The 19,926-nt window shown below is 34.3% G+C and overlaps 1 protein-coding gene across 2 annotated transcripts in view; it reads left to right on the top strand.

The window, feature by feature from the left end:
• Positions 1-19,926, top strand: part of LOC6051040 — a 64,110-nt gene that overhangs the window by 26,327 nt on the left and 17,857 nt on the right. For both annotated transcript variants that reach the window (XM_038252451.1, XM_038252460.1), the window contains exons 2-3: positions 17,030-18,117; positions 18,175-18,322. In XM_038252451.1, the coding sequence (XP_038108379.1) occupies positions 17,223-18,117; positions 18,175-18,322 (1,043 nt within the window). In that variant the 5' untranslated portion in view covers positions 17,030-17,222. The remainder of the gene's footprint in view (positions 1-17,029; positions 18,118-18,174; positions 18,323-19,926) is intronic.

Genomic DNA, 19,926 nt, shown 5'->3' with positions numbered 1-19,926 from the left:
TACCTAACCAACGATGGGTCGGATGATGGATCCGGACATCGTTTACATGCATTTAAGGGAGATCCGGCTTCAAAAAAGTACATAAATATCACTTAAGTGGTCATAACTCGAGACAGGGTTACCAGATCTTCGATATTGTGGACTGGTTGGAAAGGTCCCTTGATTACCTAACCAACGATGGGTTGGATGATGGATCCGGACATCGTTTACATGCATATAATTGAGATCCGGATATATGTGAAAACACATTTTTATACATAACTTTTGAACTACTTATTGAAACTTCAAACAATTCAATAGCGATGTATGGGACCCTAAACCAAGTCGAATGCAACTGGTTCGATCAAAATCGGTTCAGCCAGTGCTGAGAAAACTTGGCAAGATTTTTGAACACATACACACATACACACACACATACACACACACATACACACAGACATTTGTTCAGTTTTCGATTCTGAGTCGATATGTATATATGAAGGTGGGTCTTCGAGCTTTTAATAAAAAGTTCATTTTTAGAGCAGGATTATAGCCTTACCTCAGTGAGGAAGGCAAAACGATGAAAATGCATATGGGACATTTATGCGAACATGGGCAGTAAACTGTGTGAAATTTTTAAATTCATGTTTTATCAAGTCCTGATCAAGGTCGAGGAGAAGGCAACAGAAATATGAAGATACAAAACTAATTTTTCAAAATATTGAAGAAGTATTACAAAATATGTATATGTATGCTATAGCATTACAGTTATCCTGTTCTCAATATTTAAGAATTGCTGAAAATTTAATAACGTCCTTTGCGTTTAAGTTTTCCAAATACTTTTTTTAAGCTTAAAAGTATCCCATTTGATCAAAGTGGAAAAACAGGTTTACCCTGCGTTGAACAATCTACAATTCAGATTCGATTACCTGAAGATCGATTTTCCGAAGGTTCTGGTTTTCGGATAAGCGAATCATGAATACATTTTTCGTTAATTTTCTTACTTTTAACATCAAGTTCGAGTTCTGCGACCCCGTTTTAGTCAAATTTAACCCTCTAATGCCCATTTTTTTTCGAAATTCGTCGAATGCCAAAAGGTCGAATGGACAAAACGTCGAATGGACAAAAGGCCGAAACTATTGATGTGAGCCTAGATACACAAATATTGAAAAATAGCTGTGAAAAGGTGATTTTAACATTTTTCTTTAATTTTATTTCTACATTCTTAAAAATTTAGATGTACATACTCTGAATAAAAACTTACCCCCGGATTGTTGGAGACTTTTTGAAAGGACGGGGGGGATTTTCTTAGAAAAAATTAAAGATAGATTGAGAAATGATTGAAAACTTGCAACAATACTTCTAGATTAAATTTTCAAAACAACCTCTCCGTCATGGGTTTCCTATGTAGATTTGACCTTTTGAAAATTGAATCTAGATTTAAGAATTAAGACTTTTTCATTTTTCGAAAGTATTTAAATTTGAAAGAATGTAAAAGTCTATAAAATATTCCATCAATTTTTAATAAATAAAATTAAAACTTACAAAAAAATTTAAAAATAGTATTTTTTTAAAAGAATCATTAATTTTTGAAAGAATGGAAAAATTCACAAAATCATTACGACAGTCAAGAATGGATTTATTTAAATATAATAAAAACTTCGAAAATATTTTTTAATTCAAGCTTTTTTTAAGAACTGCTCATATTTGAAAAAATGTAAAAACTCACAAAAATATTATGAAAGTCAAGAAAAGGTTGTTTTTTTAAATAAAAATGAACATAAAACATTTAAGAGTCGAACTTTTTTTGGAAGAACAGCTTTTTGGAATAGAAAAACTCACAAAAATATTTTGACAATCAAGAATTGATTGTTTTTAAAAATAAAATTAAATTTCCACAATATTTAAGAACCCGATCAGACGGTAATAACTTTGGAATAACATTTTTTGATATTTGAAAATACTAGGCCAATAACATTTTATGTTATTTATAACAAATTTTGTTATTCGCCGTTATGATTTTTTTGTTATTGGACTGTTATTACAATAACAGACTTATAACATTTTTAGTTATTCTTCGAACAAATCTTTGTTATTATTTTTTGTTATTTTAACAACTAATCCGATCATCCCAATAACATTTGGAGTTATTCTTCCATAACAAAAAATGTTATTCCCAAGTTGTGTTTGCTTTCAATCAATATCAGACCAATACCAAATTTTGTTATGATAACATAAACTGTTATTGAACTCTTATGCAAAAATGAATTTTTCAAGAAGAATCCATAACATTTTTTGTTATTTTAACAGAATTTGTTATTGAAATGGCATGAATTTTGTTATTACCGTCTGCCCGGGAAGCCAAACTTTTGTTTTCAAAGAACTGCTCATGTTTGAAAGAATGGAAAAACTCACAAAAATATTACGAAAAACAAGTAAAAGTTGTTTTTAAAAACTAACTAAATCCACCTATGTGGTTGATGCCTTCCTCACTTTTTTCATCAATGGGTAATATGAGTGGTTTGGACACATATTTCAGCTATTTTTTTAGATCCAGAAAAATAAGTACATAAATAGCACTTAAGTGGTCATAACTCGAGACAGGGTTGCCAGATCTTGAACGTTCAGGACTCTTTGGAAAGATTTTTCGATCACCTAACCAACAATGGGTGGGGTGATGGAACCGGTCATCGTTTACATACATTTAAGTGAGATCCGGCTTCAAAAAGTACATACATATTACTTAAGTGGTCATAACTCGAGACAGGGTTGCCAGATCTTGAATGATCTGGACTCTTTGGAAAGGTCTCTTGATTACCTAACTAACGATGGGTCGGATAATGGAACTGGCCATCGTTTACATGCATATAAATGAGATCCGGCTTCAAAAAGTACATAAATATCACTTAAGTGGCCATAACTCGAGACAGGGTTGTCAGATCTTCAATGTTGAGGATTCGTTGGAAAGGTCTCTTGATTACCTAACCAACTATGGGTCGGATGATGGAACCGGACATCGTTTACATGCATATAATTGAGATCCGGATATATGTGAAAACACATTTTTATACATAACTTTTGAACTACTTATCGAAACTTCAAACAATTCAATAGCGATGTATGGGACCCTAAACCAAGTCGAATGAAACTGGTTTGATCAAAATCGGTCCAGCCAGTGCTGAGAAAACTTGGCAAGAATTTTGAACACATACATACATACACACACACACACATACACACACACACACACATACACACACACAGACATTTGTTCAGTTTTCGATTCTGAGTCGATAAGTATACATAAAGGTGTGTCTCTGAGCTCTTAATAAAAAGTTCATTTTTAGAGCAGGATTATAGCCTTACCTCAGTGAGGAAGGCAAAATAAAATGAAAACTTGAAAAATATGTTAGAAGTCGAACTAATTTTCTAATTTTTTTTTTTAAATGTTCAAAATTGTTTCCAATCGTTTCAAATTGTTCAAAATTGCTCAAAATAGTTGAAAAATGTTAAAAATAGTTTCAAAATGTTAGATTTTTTTTTCAAAAATATATGTAGGTTATATTTGTTTCAAAATTTCCAAATTGTTTAAATATGTTAAAATAAGTTTTAAATTGTTTAAAATTGTTCAAAAATGTATAAAATAGTTTAAATTTGTTTATTTTTCCAAAATTTACATAAATTGTTTAAAAGCCTTCAATTGTTTAAAATTGTTAAAATTTACAAAAAAAAAATTAAAATGTTTTCAGTTGTTTTAATTGCTTAAAATTGTTTTCATTTTGTTTTTAAAATGTTCTTAATTTTGACATTTCAATATATTTTTTATTTGTTTTATTTATCTTGTTTAGTTTATGTTTGTTCTTACCTTCTCCTATTATTTCTTTTGCCTATCTAGTTTTCCTTATTTTACAGTTACTTTTTAATTTTGTTGCTTGATTGTCACATTTTCTGCTATAAAACGATTCCATTGTCACTTAAATTGTTAAAACAATGTGTAGATGCTTAGTCTGGGACATAACAAAAAATTAAAATAGGAAATGTTATTGAAAAACAAAGGAGTTGACCCCCGAAAAATTACATTATTAAAAATATTGTCAAAGTCGCATAAAAAAAGTCAAACTTCCGACCCTAAAATTTTCTAAAATTTTAATACTTCTTCTTTCAAGTGCTTTTTATAAGATATTGGTTCAAAATAAATATTTAGCGAATTTTCAGATCGAAGCCCGTCTAGAGGCGGGGTTGGGTTGTAGAGGGTTAACTGGTTGATTGCCCAATAGATTACACTTAGATTACACTAGAATGTAAAATTTCTAAATCTTTTTATAGTAGTTTAGAGCTCAAACTTATGCTCGACGATCAAAAATAAGACATCGAAAAAAAAAAATAATTCCAAGGAATTCGGAAAATCTTGTCTGGACTGTACCGGAAACATTTTTTAAAAAGGAGATATTTGAACAATTTTCAAGACAATGCATTGATTACTTTAAAACTAAAACAAAAAATTTTAGAAGAGTGTTCTGTTTGTGGCAAATTAATAAGTAAACCACTCCTTCAAAAACAGCTTATTAATGCAAGTTTGCATTTTGCAATGTTTTACAGTTTTCGAAGAAGTGTCGAGTATTTTTTTTATATGCAGTAGATTTGGTAGAGAAATGAAAAAAAAGCTTAATTTTAAATAATATTACCGAAAACCATTATTCCCCAAATTCTTCACTACCAAAAATACACTCACTGAATCCAACCCCAACATTCTTCGTCCACAAAATACAAAAACGATAAAGAATCTGTTGAATAAGAAGCCAATTTTCGTTCGGCAAAGCTCTCCTCGCTGTCTTTGCTTAAGGGCAGAACCTATGTGTGTGTGGGGGGAGCAGAACAGCAGAACTTGTGCCCTGAATGGTTTGCGACGATGTAATTCAAGCCGGGGCCAAAAGGCTCATTCATCTGGAAAACGACAAGCCAGCATCAGCAATTCCTTCTCGTTACGGCAGGCAGCCAGAAGCAGCCCAAACCAGGAGATATTACCAAGTTGGGCGGTGTTTTGTGACGACCTTTTCACAATAGAGCTGAATTAACGACCTCCAACGGTAAACGTTTTCCAATAAATTAAAAAAAATCACACAATTTTCAAAAAAATTAAAACAGTTTGGTTTCAAACATATCTTTAAAACACAAATTAAAACACAATTTACAACCTCTCAATCGGGAAGCCGAGTGTGACAAGATTGAGTTTAATCCACCGAGGGGAGGCTATTATGCTGCCTTTATTCATTGGAAAACGTGTCCCGGTTTTACGAACGAACGAAACCATAAAGAAAAAGGAGCAGCCCAAAGGAACAACCAACCAGTCTGCGGGACGGACGTGCATGCGTACAATGCGGTGCCAGAAAATATGTCAAAGTTCATGAAGTAAAACGAAGCACTACACTACACTACAAAGAGGAGGGTTTTGTTCCTTCGAAAAATTTAATGCACTTTTTCTGATGCAATCGATCGCTTGAGGGCGATTTCTATCACGTTAGGGAAAAAATAAATGATATATATGAATAGATAAAAAAGCACGCTAAGGTAAAATGTTGGCAGACAAAGTTATCTGTATATATTCAGTTAACTTTGTTACGTTTTGAAGACCCAAGTTAATAACACTGACCGACAAAAATAGGCAAAAAATTTCTGCGCAGACTCAACTCGAGGGGCAGCATAAACTTTGGGGTCCCCACTTTAATTTTTTCAAAAATAGTTAGACAGCCCGAGCAGATGGAAATAACTTGGAAATTACATTTTGTGATATTTGAAAATACTAGGCCAATAACATTTCATGTTATTTATAACAGGATTTGTTATTTGTCGTTATGATTTTTTTGTTATTGGATTGTTATTGTTATAACAGACTAATAACATTTTTAGTTATTTTTCGAACAAATCTTTGTTATTTTGTTGTTGTTATTTTAACTTCTTCATAATCCTATCCTAATAACAGTTGGAGTTATTCTTCAATAACAAAAAATGTTATTCCCAAGTTTTTTTTGGCTTCCAACCAATATCTGACCAATAACAAATTTTGTCATGATAACATAAACTGTTATTAAACTCTTATTCAAACATGGATTTTTCAAAAAGATTCCATAACATTTTCTGTTATTTTAACCGTATTTGTTATTGAAATGGCATGAATTTTGTTATTACCGCCTGCCCGGAAGGGCCGAATGGTTTTTCTCCAAAGTTTGTATGGAGAATTAGTGCTGTTCGCTACTCCCACATATTGCATGCAATTTTTGCTTGTATGCAACAGCGACGAACTGCCCTAATTCTCCATACAAACTTTGGAGAAAAACCATTCAGCCCTGTCTAAATATTTTTTGAAAAATTCAAAGTGTACGTGTTTCTAAGGGACCCCAAACTTTATCCTGCCCTCGAGTTGAGACTTCGCAGTTATTTTTCTCAGCTTTTGTAGATCAGTGTTATCCGAAGCCTCGATTATCCAAAGTTTCGATTAGGGAGCGTTCTGTCATTATGTAATGCAAAAAATCGGATTTTTAGACACCCCCCCCCCCCCTTCGTAACAAAATTTCCATACAAATTTTAAATTTTTTGTATGGAACGTAACACGGCCTGGGTTGATAATTATCAATGTTAATACATGAAACATTCGTGAAATTTTCCAATCTTTTCGAAAAAAATATTTTGAATTTTTTTAAATCAATACAAACATTTTAAAAGGACCAAACATTGAATATTACGCCCATTTAAAATGCTAGTCTTGATTTAAAAAATTTCAAAATATTTTTTTCTAAAAGATCTGAAAATTTCACGAATTTTTCATATATTAAAATTGAAAATCGGACCATTATTTGCTGAGATATGGTCATTAGAAAAATTTTCTTTAAAGCCACTGTATCTCAGCAACCAGATGTCTAATCTTCAATGTCTCTTAGACAATTTTATAGCAAATTTTCTGAACTTCTCAAAAAAATATTTTTAAGAAACGGTCACTCATGGTCATTATTTTAAAAAATTGAAAAACTGCAAAAATATTGCGCTAAAATCAAACTTTCGGTGGCTATATCTTGAAAATGGAGCCCTTTATCAAAAAATCTGTAAAGTACTTTTCGATTTCAAATTCAATTTTGTATTAAAAAGTAATGTCAAACTTGTTTTTGCATGAAACTTCAATTTTTTCCACAAATCACTATTTTTTTCAAAAATTCATAACTCGGCGGCAGATTTTTGACCATGTTTCCCTATGGCTCAAAAGTTGCGGATTTTTGTCCCCTGAAACACATCAAAAAATCTCGAAAATCAAAAAATACGTATTTTTGAAAATTGAGTTTTAGTGAAAAAAAAAGTTGATAAAAAATCTGCTAATTTTGTGTTTCGTGTACCTATTTTTTCTCAAAAGTCCTCAACAATACCTACAACTCACTCAAAAGTTACAGCTGTTTGAATATTTACATACCATTTTTGTATGGACAGCAGCCAAAATTGTATGGAGACTTGTATGGATGTACCAATCACACAAAATAGTTTATTTGTTCATAGGGTAGACCCCCGCAAAGTTTGAGCCAAATCAAAAAATACAAATAAAATCCATTTCCGATTTTGGTAGAGAATTGCTCTTTGTTCAATTCGTCAAAAATGATTTCACAAAGTTCCGTTTTTAATTTTTTAAATTTTTATGTTGGATTTTTTAATCAATGTTGCGATTTAAATAGTTGTCAGTATTAAACGGTTTTTTTTTCAATTAAAAATTCTATTTGTTTTATCACTTGTTTTATGCGAAATTTTTAAAGAAACAAATTCTTCAAACATATTTGCATTTACTTCAATAAAAAATACTTGATTTTTTTGCAATTTCAATATTTTTTATTTTTTTTTTCAAAATGGATACAGCTTTTTTCCATTTTTTTTTCAGAACGTACAACGATTGGATTTCATTTGATATTTCCGATAACTAAAATCAAGCTATTTCTATAGGAACCATACTCACAGAAAGTTCAAGGGAATTATTTGTATTTCCGAGATCATAACTTTACGCTGGTCATAATAGTTAAAATAGGGCTCTTTTTTATATTAGTTTTTCATTACATTTGTTTTAAGACAGATGTTATCTCTTGTTTGATGTACAAAAATAATGAAAATCTTTTGCTGAATAATATTAACTAGGATTCTTAATGTCTTAAATAACCGCTTCATTCTCAAATAGATTCAAATAGTGGAAGGAACCTTAAATTTAATGTAAGTTTCTAAGGAAGAATGAAGTGAATTTAAATTGAAAATTGCATAAAATATTAAAATAATTTTCAAGATTTAGAAAATAATTTTCAAAAGAGTATGATTAGGATTACCGACTTTTTGACAAAATCACAAATTCCCGACTTTTTTCGATTTTTTGCGGATTTTGGCGATTTCCCGACTTTCCCGATTTCCCGACTTGAGTGGCCACCCTGATATCATACTTAAGCTCAACAATCAAAAATAAGGAAACGATTTGTTTTTCGTGATTCGCTTATCTGAAGTTTTGACTATCGAAGTGAAATTTTGCCAAGGCCTTCGGGTAATCGAGTCTGGACTGTAATAGTTTCCGAGAAATCCGAGAACGCTTCGATAAAATGTCATCTTGCAATTTTAAATGTCTGCGTCAACTGCAATACACAGACAAACAGACGTAAGTCGTTAACCATTTTCTTCGATTGCTCCTCTCACTCGATCCCTCTATAGTTGTGAATGTGGACTCCTCTCAGAAAGCTAATGGTACGTTCGTTTGAAGAGATATCCGGAACTCTGGCTCTCAAACGAATGTACCATAAGTTGTGTCGGTTCAAACAACTGTCAAACTTGGGCTGTGGTGAATTTAAATTTGCCGTGGTGAATTTCTGAGCATTCAAATCGAACGCTTAAATTGTTGATTGATGGATTTGAAAAGAGCACCGCGTCTGCTTGTCTGTGGGTGACCCCGCTACGCTGGAACACACAGAAAAAAAACAATTCCCGAAATCGTGAATTGTGTTCATGAATTTAAGATCTACGAAGGAATTTATTCCGTGCACTGTAGTTGGGTTTAATTAATCGTGTAAATTCCCCTAATGGGTGCACTAATTCGTCGGAAATTAAAAGGAAGACGACGACGCGAAGAGCGCAGCGCGGTGGATTAATTAAATTTTCCAGGTTGCAGTCGAATTGCATAACAGCACCCCGCTACAAGTGGATGGTAGCTGGTTCAGCTTGGCTCAGAACATCGCGCTATACACTAAAGAGCTGCTAACGCGTGACATTGAAGTTGGAGACGAGGGCCACGTCAAGACTCAAGTCTCAACGGAGCGCTCAACACTTGTTGCTTGATTTGTTGAGCTGGAAATTTGATGAGTCATGCCCGTGGAGTTCTGGAAGTGAGTTGAGGGAACTTTGGCTGAGTTTGCAAATTTCGAGCAGTTTTTTTTTGCACACTATCGATGAGTTCGATGTATTTCTTCTGGTGTGCTATTTATAGTTTCGATGTGCTAATTGGTTCGTGAGCAGTTTTTGTTTTTCTTCTCTAGAATCGACCGCAATCAGTACTGTGGCAAACAAGTGCTCAAACGAGGGGTTAGCACAGTTTAAAAGGAAGAAAATATAATGGTATTTGCTCGAAATTAAGTGACGTTTTTTGTTTTTGAAACAAGTCAAGAAAGTTTGAGGATCACTGGAAAAGGACAGCAATTAGCTTGATGACCCTTTTGTTCAGGGTGACAACCAAACAGCATGCATAATTCACTAATTCGCTCTGCAGGTCAAATGACCTGGATCGGACTCAATTATGCTGGACAGAAAGAGGCATTCCAAAGGGATCCAAAAAGGATACAAAATTGGCACACATTGTGGCACCAAAAATAGGATTTATTGATTCGGGAAGTGGTGATGGTGCCCTCCCGGGGGGGAAGTGGCCAAGGTCAGTCGACGAAGACATTAAGGAGGCAACCGGGAACCGGAAGACAGGACAGAGAGAGAAGAGACAAACCCAGAGCAGACCCAGAAATAGATTTGCCTGGTTTCAAAACAAGCAAAAGGAAACTGTGTGTTGCATTTGAAACGGAAAGCGTTCAGAGATATGATCGGCTAAATAAGAAGTGGGCAAGAGCTACCGTTGAATGGAATGCCGCAAACACAAAGTTAGATTAGATTGGAGATAGACCATTTGGGGGAGTGCTGTTTTACAAGAAAAGTTGGGTTGGGTTAATCTAGGTTCTGGTTGTTTGAATTGGATTAAGATTGCATTGTTTGCTCTTTTTTGGAATGTGCTTTTTTAAATACAGTCCAGACTCGATTTTCCCTGGGCCTGGGCAAAATTTTACTTCGGATAATCGAATCACATCTTTTTTTGATTGCTGAGCTTTCGTATGACACTCAAACTACTCTAATGTGATTTAGAATTTTTAAATCCAAGATGGCGGCCAAAATGGCCATGATAAAATTATTTAAAAAAAACATTTTACAAGCAATCAATCATTTAAATTTGACTAAAATGGGGTCGCAGAACACAAATTTGATGTTAAAAGTAAGAAAAAAAAAATTTGTTTGATCCTGGTTCGATTATCCGAAGTCCATTAAAAACCTTCGGACAATCGAACATCGGATAATTGAAACTTTGGATAATCAAGGCTTCGGATAATCGAGTCTGGACTGTATATTTGTTTTAATGTACCACTCACTAATCACGGTGGCCACTCAAGTCGGGAAATCGGGAAAATGTCGGGAATTTGTGATTTTTTGTCATAAAGTCGGGGAAAGTCGGGAATCCCAAGGATACCTGCTTGATTTTTTCTTTAAATCTTGAATAATTTTGTAATATTTGAAACAATTTTCAAATCAAATTCACTAAATTCTTCTTTAATAACTTACTTTGGATTTAAGATTTCTTTCACTATTTCAATCTATTTGAGAATTAAAAGGTTTTTTAACACTGGAACGCCCAACGCATGTCCAACTTACACGGACGCCCAAGCCTCCCAAAAAAGTTGAAACGATAACTTCAACACGCCCGTTCTCGGGCATAACTCAACCAATCGGGACGATTCTTGTTCCCAGTGATTTGTAAGAATGTCTAGATGATCCTAAAATTTTGCAGAACTTGATTTGAACAAATCTGTAATTTCTGCGACCGAGAACATCGTTCCAACTTTTTTTAAACGACTGCCTCCGCGGAATTTTTGGCGATTTTTTTTTTTACAAGCGAAAAAAAAAAGTTGGAACGATGGTTTTGATCGCAAAAATTCAGATTTGATCAAATTAAGTTCTGCAAAGGTCTAGAATCATCTAGACATCCTAACAAATCACTGAAAAGAAGAATCATCTTGATTGGTTGAGTTATGCCCGAGAACCATTGAGTTGAAGTTACCGTTCCAACTTTTTTGGAGCCTTGGGCTTTGGAATGTTAAGACGTTAAAAATACTAATAAACCATGGATGTATTTGACACAGAATTGTATAATACTTTTTTTATGAATCAAATGTTTTTATTTATTTGTGTTTATCAAACATTACCTCTTGTTATTACTCTTACTTAATACAACAATAAAGTTAATGAAAAAATTTATATAAAAATTGAGCCTAATTTTAGCGATTTAATACCTTGTTTAACGATTTAACGTATGATTTTGTTTCGTTTTATCACATTGATTGATTATTTGATAAAAGATTCCAATTTAAGTTTGGCAATATTTATTTTTTTTTGTGGTAAATATGTCTAATTGTTGAACTAAATTCATCAAGTCATGTCATTTTTTTCCAAATGAATCCCTTGAATTTTTCGTGAGTGTGGGTAAATTATTTTAGATAAAGCTTGATTTTCAGCTATCAGAAAACTTAAATATCGAAAATACAACAAATTTTGGGTTAAGTTATTGCAAAAGATTGTTTTCTTTCAAACATTTCACATAAAATAAGTGGTAAAACATAAAATCTCATCAAACTGTTTTTTTAATTGAAAAAAAAAATTAAAGCAGTTAAATTCTGACAACTTAATAAATCAACATTAATTCTAAAGTTTTATATCAATACTTACACAATTAAAAAGGAATCTTCATAATTATTTTATTACGAATTCCTAGATATTCTCACAATTATTTAAAAGAATATTAACAGCAATCATATTTTAACATTAAGAATAAAATTTTAAATTTAGTTATCTTTAACTTTTTGTCTTTTCCAGTTGAAACGAAGTATCTAAAACTATACTTTTGCCAATTTTAAAAATAAGCATTGAAATTACAAATATTATTATGTTTTCGGATATTTTTCAAAGACTAATTGTTTTTAAAGTTTTTTGTGAGGAATTTGTTGTTAAATTGTCAATAGTTTTATTTGAGTGCATAATTGACAAAGGGAGCGCGTGGTCGTAAAAGTATTCGGAGTGAAAATTGATTTCTTTTGTGTGCCTTTTGTTTCGCATTTTTGTCGTGTATTGTGTGCTGCGAGGAGTAGATTGAGTAGTGCGGTGGCTGTGGGGACGCGCAGTCCTGTTTTTTTCGAGTTATTTTCCGTCTCTTTTGTTTCGCTGTTCGAGAGCATGGGTGATTGGTTTGCTTCTTCTTCTTTTTAATTTTGTTTTGTTCGCGCGTTCGTTGGCCGATTAGTTTTTTTTGTTCTCTGTATATAGTTTTCGATAAAAAACGATCCGATTTTTTTTTGAGACAAGCAAGTCGTATTGCTGGATTAAGTCCTTTCCATATCATCGAGGATCGGAAGGCACGTCGACGAATATGTTTTAAGGCTTATGATATAAAATCATTTTAATGAATGAAGCCCTTCCTACATCACCGTTGATCGGAAGGCACGCCTACGGAGAATTTCTGGAGAATCGCGGTCGAATTAATACTATATTTAAATCCCTAGACAGGTATCTTTCCGCAGCCGGCTGCCTAAGATTTTTAAAATTTCAACCGATAAACAAATTGCTTATGGTCGCATCACCTACCACAGTGAATCCTGACCTCATACCCATCTTACTAACCCCTCAAAACTCATGTGATACTTTGTCGGTGACGCAGCTGATTTAGCGGTCCCATCACTCAAGTATCGGCTAACATTCCCATCCACTTCCCCGTATCTTACCTCGTCGTGGCCGGCGTCGGTATTGATCAGCACGATAGGGACCTTTGGAAATTGCGAAGTGGTGATGATTGGTACTTTTCATCTGTGGTCCACGGAGCAATGTTTGAGGGTCCTGATCAATAACGAAGTAGCAGCTACGGGTAGACACCAATGCTATGCTATGCTAAATTGTCAATAGTTTTATTTTCTTTGAATTCATTAAGATTTTATTGATGGTTTATATTGAGTTTTTAAAACGGAGTTTTTGTTTGAAATCATTCTTCAGATAGGAAATGCCTATTATTTGAGATTCTGGAAAAGTCGGGAAAAGGTAGGGAATTTCAAAATGGGATTTGAGTGGTCACCCTGACTAATTCTCGCTTACTTTTTCTTAAGGTCCTATGTACATAGGAAAGCTCATTGGTTGTTTTGAAAAGTAATCTTATATTTTTTTTAGCTCTTAGTGATTGTTGTACGAAATCTTTTCTAAAATGTATAAATTTCTTCAAAATATTCAAAAACTTATTTAAGAGCGAGTCCACGAACAGGGCATACCCCTTTGTATGGGACGTCGTTTGGACCTCACCAATCTGCCTGAAATTTTCAGGGGTTGTTTGTACATATAAAACTAGCATCTGGTCAAAATATGAGCACTCTAGGTCAACGGGAAGTGGGGCAAATCAGGACACAAAGTTTAAAGGTTCAAAAACGTAAAAATCTTAAAAGACTATAACTTTGGCAAAATTCAATTAAATTTCAAAATTCAAAATGCATCTTGAAGGGCTTCAAAATGCAACAAAATGCAGGGTAGAGCATCCCAATTGGTTAATTCTAAAGGGAGTTATTGGCATTTTAGTGAAAAAATAGCATAATTTTCAAACTGAAATAAAAAGTGTTCCATCCAGATACCAACTCGAATCGACCTGCAGCTAGGGGACATCTGGGACTACCATCTGAGACTGAGACCGCTTTGGGTAAGGCAGTTTAACATATTGAATAGACACTTTTACTTTTAGTTAATTTTTTGGTAGTAATTTTTTGCTCGGAGGACCTCTTAGATCCCATTTTATGGTGATAATTTTATCATATTCGTGTTCCTGAGACAATTTCACAATAGAAACATATATAAAAATGTATATTATCATCCATTTTAGCCCTTTAAAAAATGAAAGTTAAAAAAAACTTTGATTCACATTTATTGAAAATCAGGTTCGTTTCCAAGGATACTAGATGACACCAGAAAAAAAGCAGCTTCTTAATTTTTTTTATCTTTCATTTTTTAAAGGGTTAAAATGGATGATAATATACATTTTTATATATGTTTCTATTGTGAAATTGTCTCAGGAACACGAATATGATAAAATTATCACCATAAAATGGGATCTAAGAGGTCCTCCGAGCAAAAAATTACTACCAAAAAATTAACTAAAAGTAAAAGTGTCTATTCAATATGTTAAACTGCCTTACCCAAAGCGGTCTCAGTCTCAGATGGTAGTCCCAGATGTCCCCTACAAGCTGCAGGTCGATTCGAGTTGGTATCTGGATGGAACACTTTTTTATTTCAGTTTGAAAATTATGCTATTTTTTCACTAAAATGCCAATAACTCCCTTTAGAATTAACCAATTGGGATGCTCTACCCTGCATTTTGTTGCATTTTTGAAGCCCTTCAAGATGCATTTTGAATTTTGAAATTTAATTGAATTTTGCCAAAGTTATAGTCTTTTTAAGATTTTTTACGTTTTTGAACCTTTAAACTTTGTGTCCCGATTTGCCCCACTTCCCGTTGACCTAGAGTGCTCATATTTTGACCAGATGCTAGTTTTATATGTACAAACAACCCCTGAAAATTTCAGGCAGATTGGAGAGGTCGATGCGAGATGGGTATGCTTTGCTCGTGGACTCGCTCTTAATAACTTACTTTCTTCACTTTCGAAAATTTCCACCAAGGTTGTTAACGATAAAATTATCGAGGCTCGATAACGATAATCTATCGTTATCGTCATTTCGATAATTCTATCGGCGATAATCTTATCGCCGATAATGGACGATAACTCATTTTTAAAATCTTTCTAAAATCGATTTAATCCCTAGCAACATTTTTATGATTTTATGAAAGTTCTGGAAACCCGCATACAACCTAAATAGGCTTTCATGGCCTACTTAAAACCTAAAATGTTACTAGGGAATGAAACAATATCATGTTAAATTTTCAATGCTTTTACTAAGATTTTTTTTGAAAATGTAATACTCAAATTTGTTCACAAAATACCGTTTTTTTCTCGAAAATACTCAAATTTTCAAAATTTACAATGTGGGTATCAAACGAAGCAGAATTTTGTTTGCTTTTCACTTCATTGGAGTTTTTTTATTGATAACTAAAATTTTCACAAAATACCGTATTTTTTCGAAAATACTGAAATTTTCAAAATTTGCAATATGGGTACCAAACGAAGCGAAATTAGTTATGCATTTTCAAATCATTAGGGTCTTTTTTGGAAAATACTTAAATTTTCACAAAATATAGTATTTTTTCGAAAATACTCAAATTTTCATAATTTGAAATATGAGTTTCAAACGTACCAAAATTTTTATTTTTAAACATCGCGATTTTACGAAAAAAAAGTTTTGAAAAAGTCACTTTTTGAATTTCTCTTTGTTGCGTCATCCGTGTCGACCGTGTCTGTCGTTGACCCTGAACGGCCATAATCAACGAAAACCAACTTTTTCAAAACTTTTTTTTCGTAAAAGCACGATAACTTGTGATGTTTATAAGCAAACCTTCAATGTTTATATATCAACATTTTTGTAATTGCCTGCTCTACAACTTTGTAGAACATTGTTACACTCTAAAAAATAACCCTGCAAAGTTAGAAAAAAACACGAAATTTAAAAATGACAAATTGTGTTCTAAATGAAAAAACGACCCTTCTGGGTCATTGTAGATTTGAAAAATACATTAAATTTCCCATAAAATGACATGTTCCAAAAAGTTTACGTCGAGTAACGAAAAATGGTAGAGTTTTTAAAAAAATTGTGTTTTTTTTCAATGAAAAATAGGTTTTTTGGAATTCTGAGTACGCCATCACATCGGGCGTCTAATTTTACATAAAAGTCCCTTCGACACCAAATTTCTATCTCATCACCGTTTCAGGCTGCAAATTATTGAACAACACCTTTTTTTCGCATGTTCAAAAATTGAAGGGTCACGAGGTATCAAAAGACGGACCTCGGATTCGTGATCAGCGACAAAAGTTACCCCTAAGGACAAAGTTTCACACAAATCGAAGAGGGGTCGGGGCAACTTTTCCCGATTTCGTGTGAGTTGGTAGAGAATTATAGTTATAGTTTTTTTATACTTAAATTTTTACAAAATACCGTATTTCTCGTATTTAATTTTCATAAATTTGTGAAAATGTTATTTTTTAACAAAAAAAAAATTAATTTCATGAAAACAAAATTTCGCTTCGAAAAAAATGTCCCGACTTTAACTTTATCGTTATCGTTAGACGGTAATATTTTCGACGATAATTTTATCGGTTAACAACTTTGATTTACACATTAATTAAAAGCTAAATAGTGTATTCTGATATTGCTGAATGAGTTAAAATTGATGTGAAAAAAACAAATTTGAAATATCAGTGAAATTTCCCCCTTTGATTTTATGATTTTTAGAAAAAAAGCAACTCTCACAAATATCATCGTCATTGCTTTTCAAACAGTTCATAATTTAAGAAAATAGAAGGTGTAAATTTGCTTAAAAAATTATAATCTCTGCTCCCTGAGGATAAAAACAGCTATATTTTGAATATTATTGGGATTCGTTGCTAAATTTATGGAGCGTTCTTTTATTACGTAACGCAGTAGGGGGGGGGGAGTCGGAGACCGTGTTGTGATTTTTTGCGTTACGTAATAAAAGAACGCTCCCTTATATTATCTTCTGCTAAAATTGGTGTTAATTTTGATTATTTCCTTTTCTCTATTTTAGATCTTCCAACCAGCGCAAAAGCCACAGCAAAAAAAAATAATCAAACATAACAATGACGATCTGCTGAACCCGCCAACCATCACGTCATCGCTTCCGAACGTGACGACCTCGCACCAAACCATGAACCACGCTGCTAAAACCAGCAATTAGAGACACCACACCACTCACTCAACACCACAACCGGCATTCCAAAATGCGCGCCAAAGCGGCCCACCTGGACGAGCTGCGCAAGTCGATCGCGGTCGAATCGGACGATGACGCAACGCGGTCTTCCTCGGGCGGAGGTTCCAGCCAGGCGACGACGACCAACCGGCACCAGCAGCAGATCGACCTGAGCGTGCTGAGGAAGCCGATTGTGACGGCGGTCACGGGCTTCCTGGAGGCGCACAAAGCGTACGAAGCCGGCACGGATGAGATCCGGAAGTTGCTGGCGGGCGAGTGCGACGTGCTGTACGAGTGCCGCGTGTGCCGGAACCTGTTCCGTAGTCTGACCAACTTCATCTCCCACAAGCGCGTCTACTGCCGGAAGTTGTTCAACGTGGCGCAGCACTTTCACTTCCAGAACGATGGCTTCCTCGATCAGGACCTGTCGACGATTCTGCAGGCGGAGCAGGACAGCCAGCGGAAGGCGAAGAAGGTCCACGCGGACATACTTAACAAGGACCTGTCCAGTATTATCGAGCGTTTGCGGCGAAAGCAGCACAAAATTAGCGCCGACCTGAGTCTGACCGATTACTACGACCGGGTCAACCACAAACTCACCCAGGATGATCTCAACCGGCAGCAGCACCTGCTCCAGCTGGACCGCGTGCCCAACTCGAGCGCAGCCGTCTACCAGACCGTGCGGGGACTCTCGACGGAGGATCAGGGCGCCATCTCCGGCAGCATGAGTGCCCAGATTGGCGAGCTGGAAAGTTTGTCCGATCGGACGAAGCGAACCGTGCTCGGGCCGGACGGAAAGGTGCTGCTGAATGCGAGCGCGCCGGCGCTGCCCGTAATTTGTGACCGCTCGAATCGGTACTTTCAGCCGATCGACGGGGACGGGGAGAGTGTAGGAAAAGCGAGCGGGAGTCACGCCTGTCAGGAGTGTGAGTTGCGAACTAGTTTGGTTCTTTGAACTAGAATATAATATTCGTTTTTTTTAGGTAATCTCCAGTTCGATACGGATCAGACGCTCAAGCTGCACATGGAGATGAAGCATACGCCGTCGACGTACGTGTACACCTGTCCGTCGTGTTCCAAGACGTTTCTCCAGCCGGCGGCCGTGATTCGGCACCTCAGCAATGATCACAAGTAAGTTCATCATCATCATCATCATCATTCAGACTGCACATTGTTGAAAAACACGTCTTTTTTCGAATGTTCAAATATGAAAGGGGTCGTTCCGCTTCTCCTTCACGAGATATCGAAAAATGAACCTCGGATACGTAATCAGGGAGATTAAGGGAAATTTACCCTTTAGGACAAAGATTCTAAAATGAAAAAAATACAGTACTTGTCCGGTAACTGGACTGAGAACGATGCCCAGTCACCGAATGCTGCTCGTTAACTGGGCTGATCAAAAAATAACGAGGGGACCACCGATGCGGAATATTTTCCAGATGAAATATAGAAATAAAAGTTACACAAATTTATTTACAATTCCTACTCTTCATATTTCTTAAATTGTGACTTGAAATAAAATAAAAGTTTTGAAAAAAGTTTTTTTCATTTATTGAACATGATTTTTGCATCCATTAACCCCTCAGTCATTTCGGGTTGTTTTGGTTTTTTGACGTTTGTTTGCTTTTTAACTGGGCTACGGCCCTGTTATCAAGCGCCCAGTTAAAAAGCAGCCCAGTTGAGCCCAGTTACCAAACAACTACTGTACCTGAGTTTTAAATCTTGAAATTTTTAAATTTAGACATTCTTATATTCTAAAGCTTAATATTCTAAAATTCAGAAATTTTAAATTTTTAGATTTCTAGATTAATTCTAGATTTCAAAAATTCTCAAATTTTAAAATTTCATGACTTCCAAATATCCTATTCCAAAACTAATTTTCCACTATAAGGCTAGTACGCAGATCGGAAGGAAAGGGTTCAAGAAACAGCTTTACGAACGGCAGAACAAAAAAGAGGGAACGTTTTCTTGGGGCTTTTCTTCACCCTCTCTGGCTTGCTTTCGCTAACGCTGCTGCCCATTTGAAATTTTCCTTGACCGGTTCCTTCCGAAGGGCATACCTTACAATAATTGAGAATAATTCTTAATTATAAAAAATACAGAAATTGAATAAAGGAAAAAATAATAATTTTAAAATTCCAAAAATCAAAAATATGGGAATTCAAAAAAATAATAAATTAATAATTTAACACTTGAAATATTTCAAAAATTCAAAATTTAAATATACGAAAATTTAAGAATTCAAAAATTACAAATTTCTTAAATCAAATTATGAAGTTCTCTCCAAAATGTCATAATAGATAAAGAGAATTGAATTTTTATCATTAATTGATTTTTCGAAAAAAAAAACCAAATTTTGCATTTTGATATCATAACAAAATTTTTCATTTTAAAATTTCGTGTTTTTTTAATATGCAGGGTTATATTTTAGCGTGTAACAATGTTCTACAAAGTTAAAGAGCAGAAAATTACAAAAATTCAATATATAGACGTAAGGGGTTTGCTTATAAACATCACGAGTTATTGCGATTTTACGAAAAAGGTTTGAAAATGTTGGTCGTCGTTGATCATGGCCGTTCATGGTCACCCGCGACAGACACGGACGACGAAACAAAGAGAAACGCAAAAAGTATTTTTTTTTTCAAAACTTTTTTTCGTAAAATCACGATAACTCGAGATGTTTATAAGCAAACCCCTTATGTCTATATATTAAAATTTTTGTAATTGTCTGCTCT

The sequence above is a fragment of the Culex quinquefasciatus genome, chromosome 1 (genome assembly GCF_015732765.1).
Source record: "Culex quinquefasciatus strain JHB chromosome 1, VPISU_Cqui_1.0_pri_paternal, whole genome shotgun sequence".
NCBI lineage: Eukaryota > Metazoa > Arthropoda > Insecta > Diptera > Culicidae > Culex > Culex quinquefasciatus.
The sequence above is the reverse complement of the archived record's forward strand: the minus strand, read 5'-3'. Positions and strand labels throughout refer to the sequence as shown.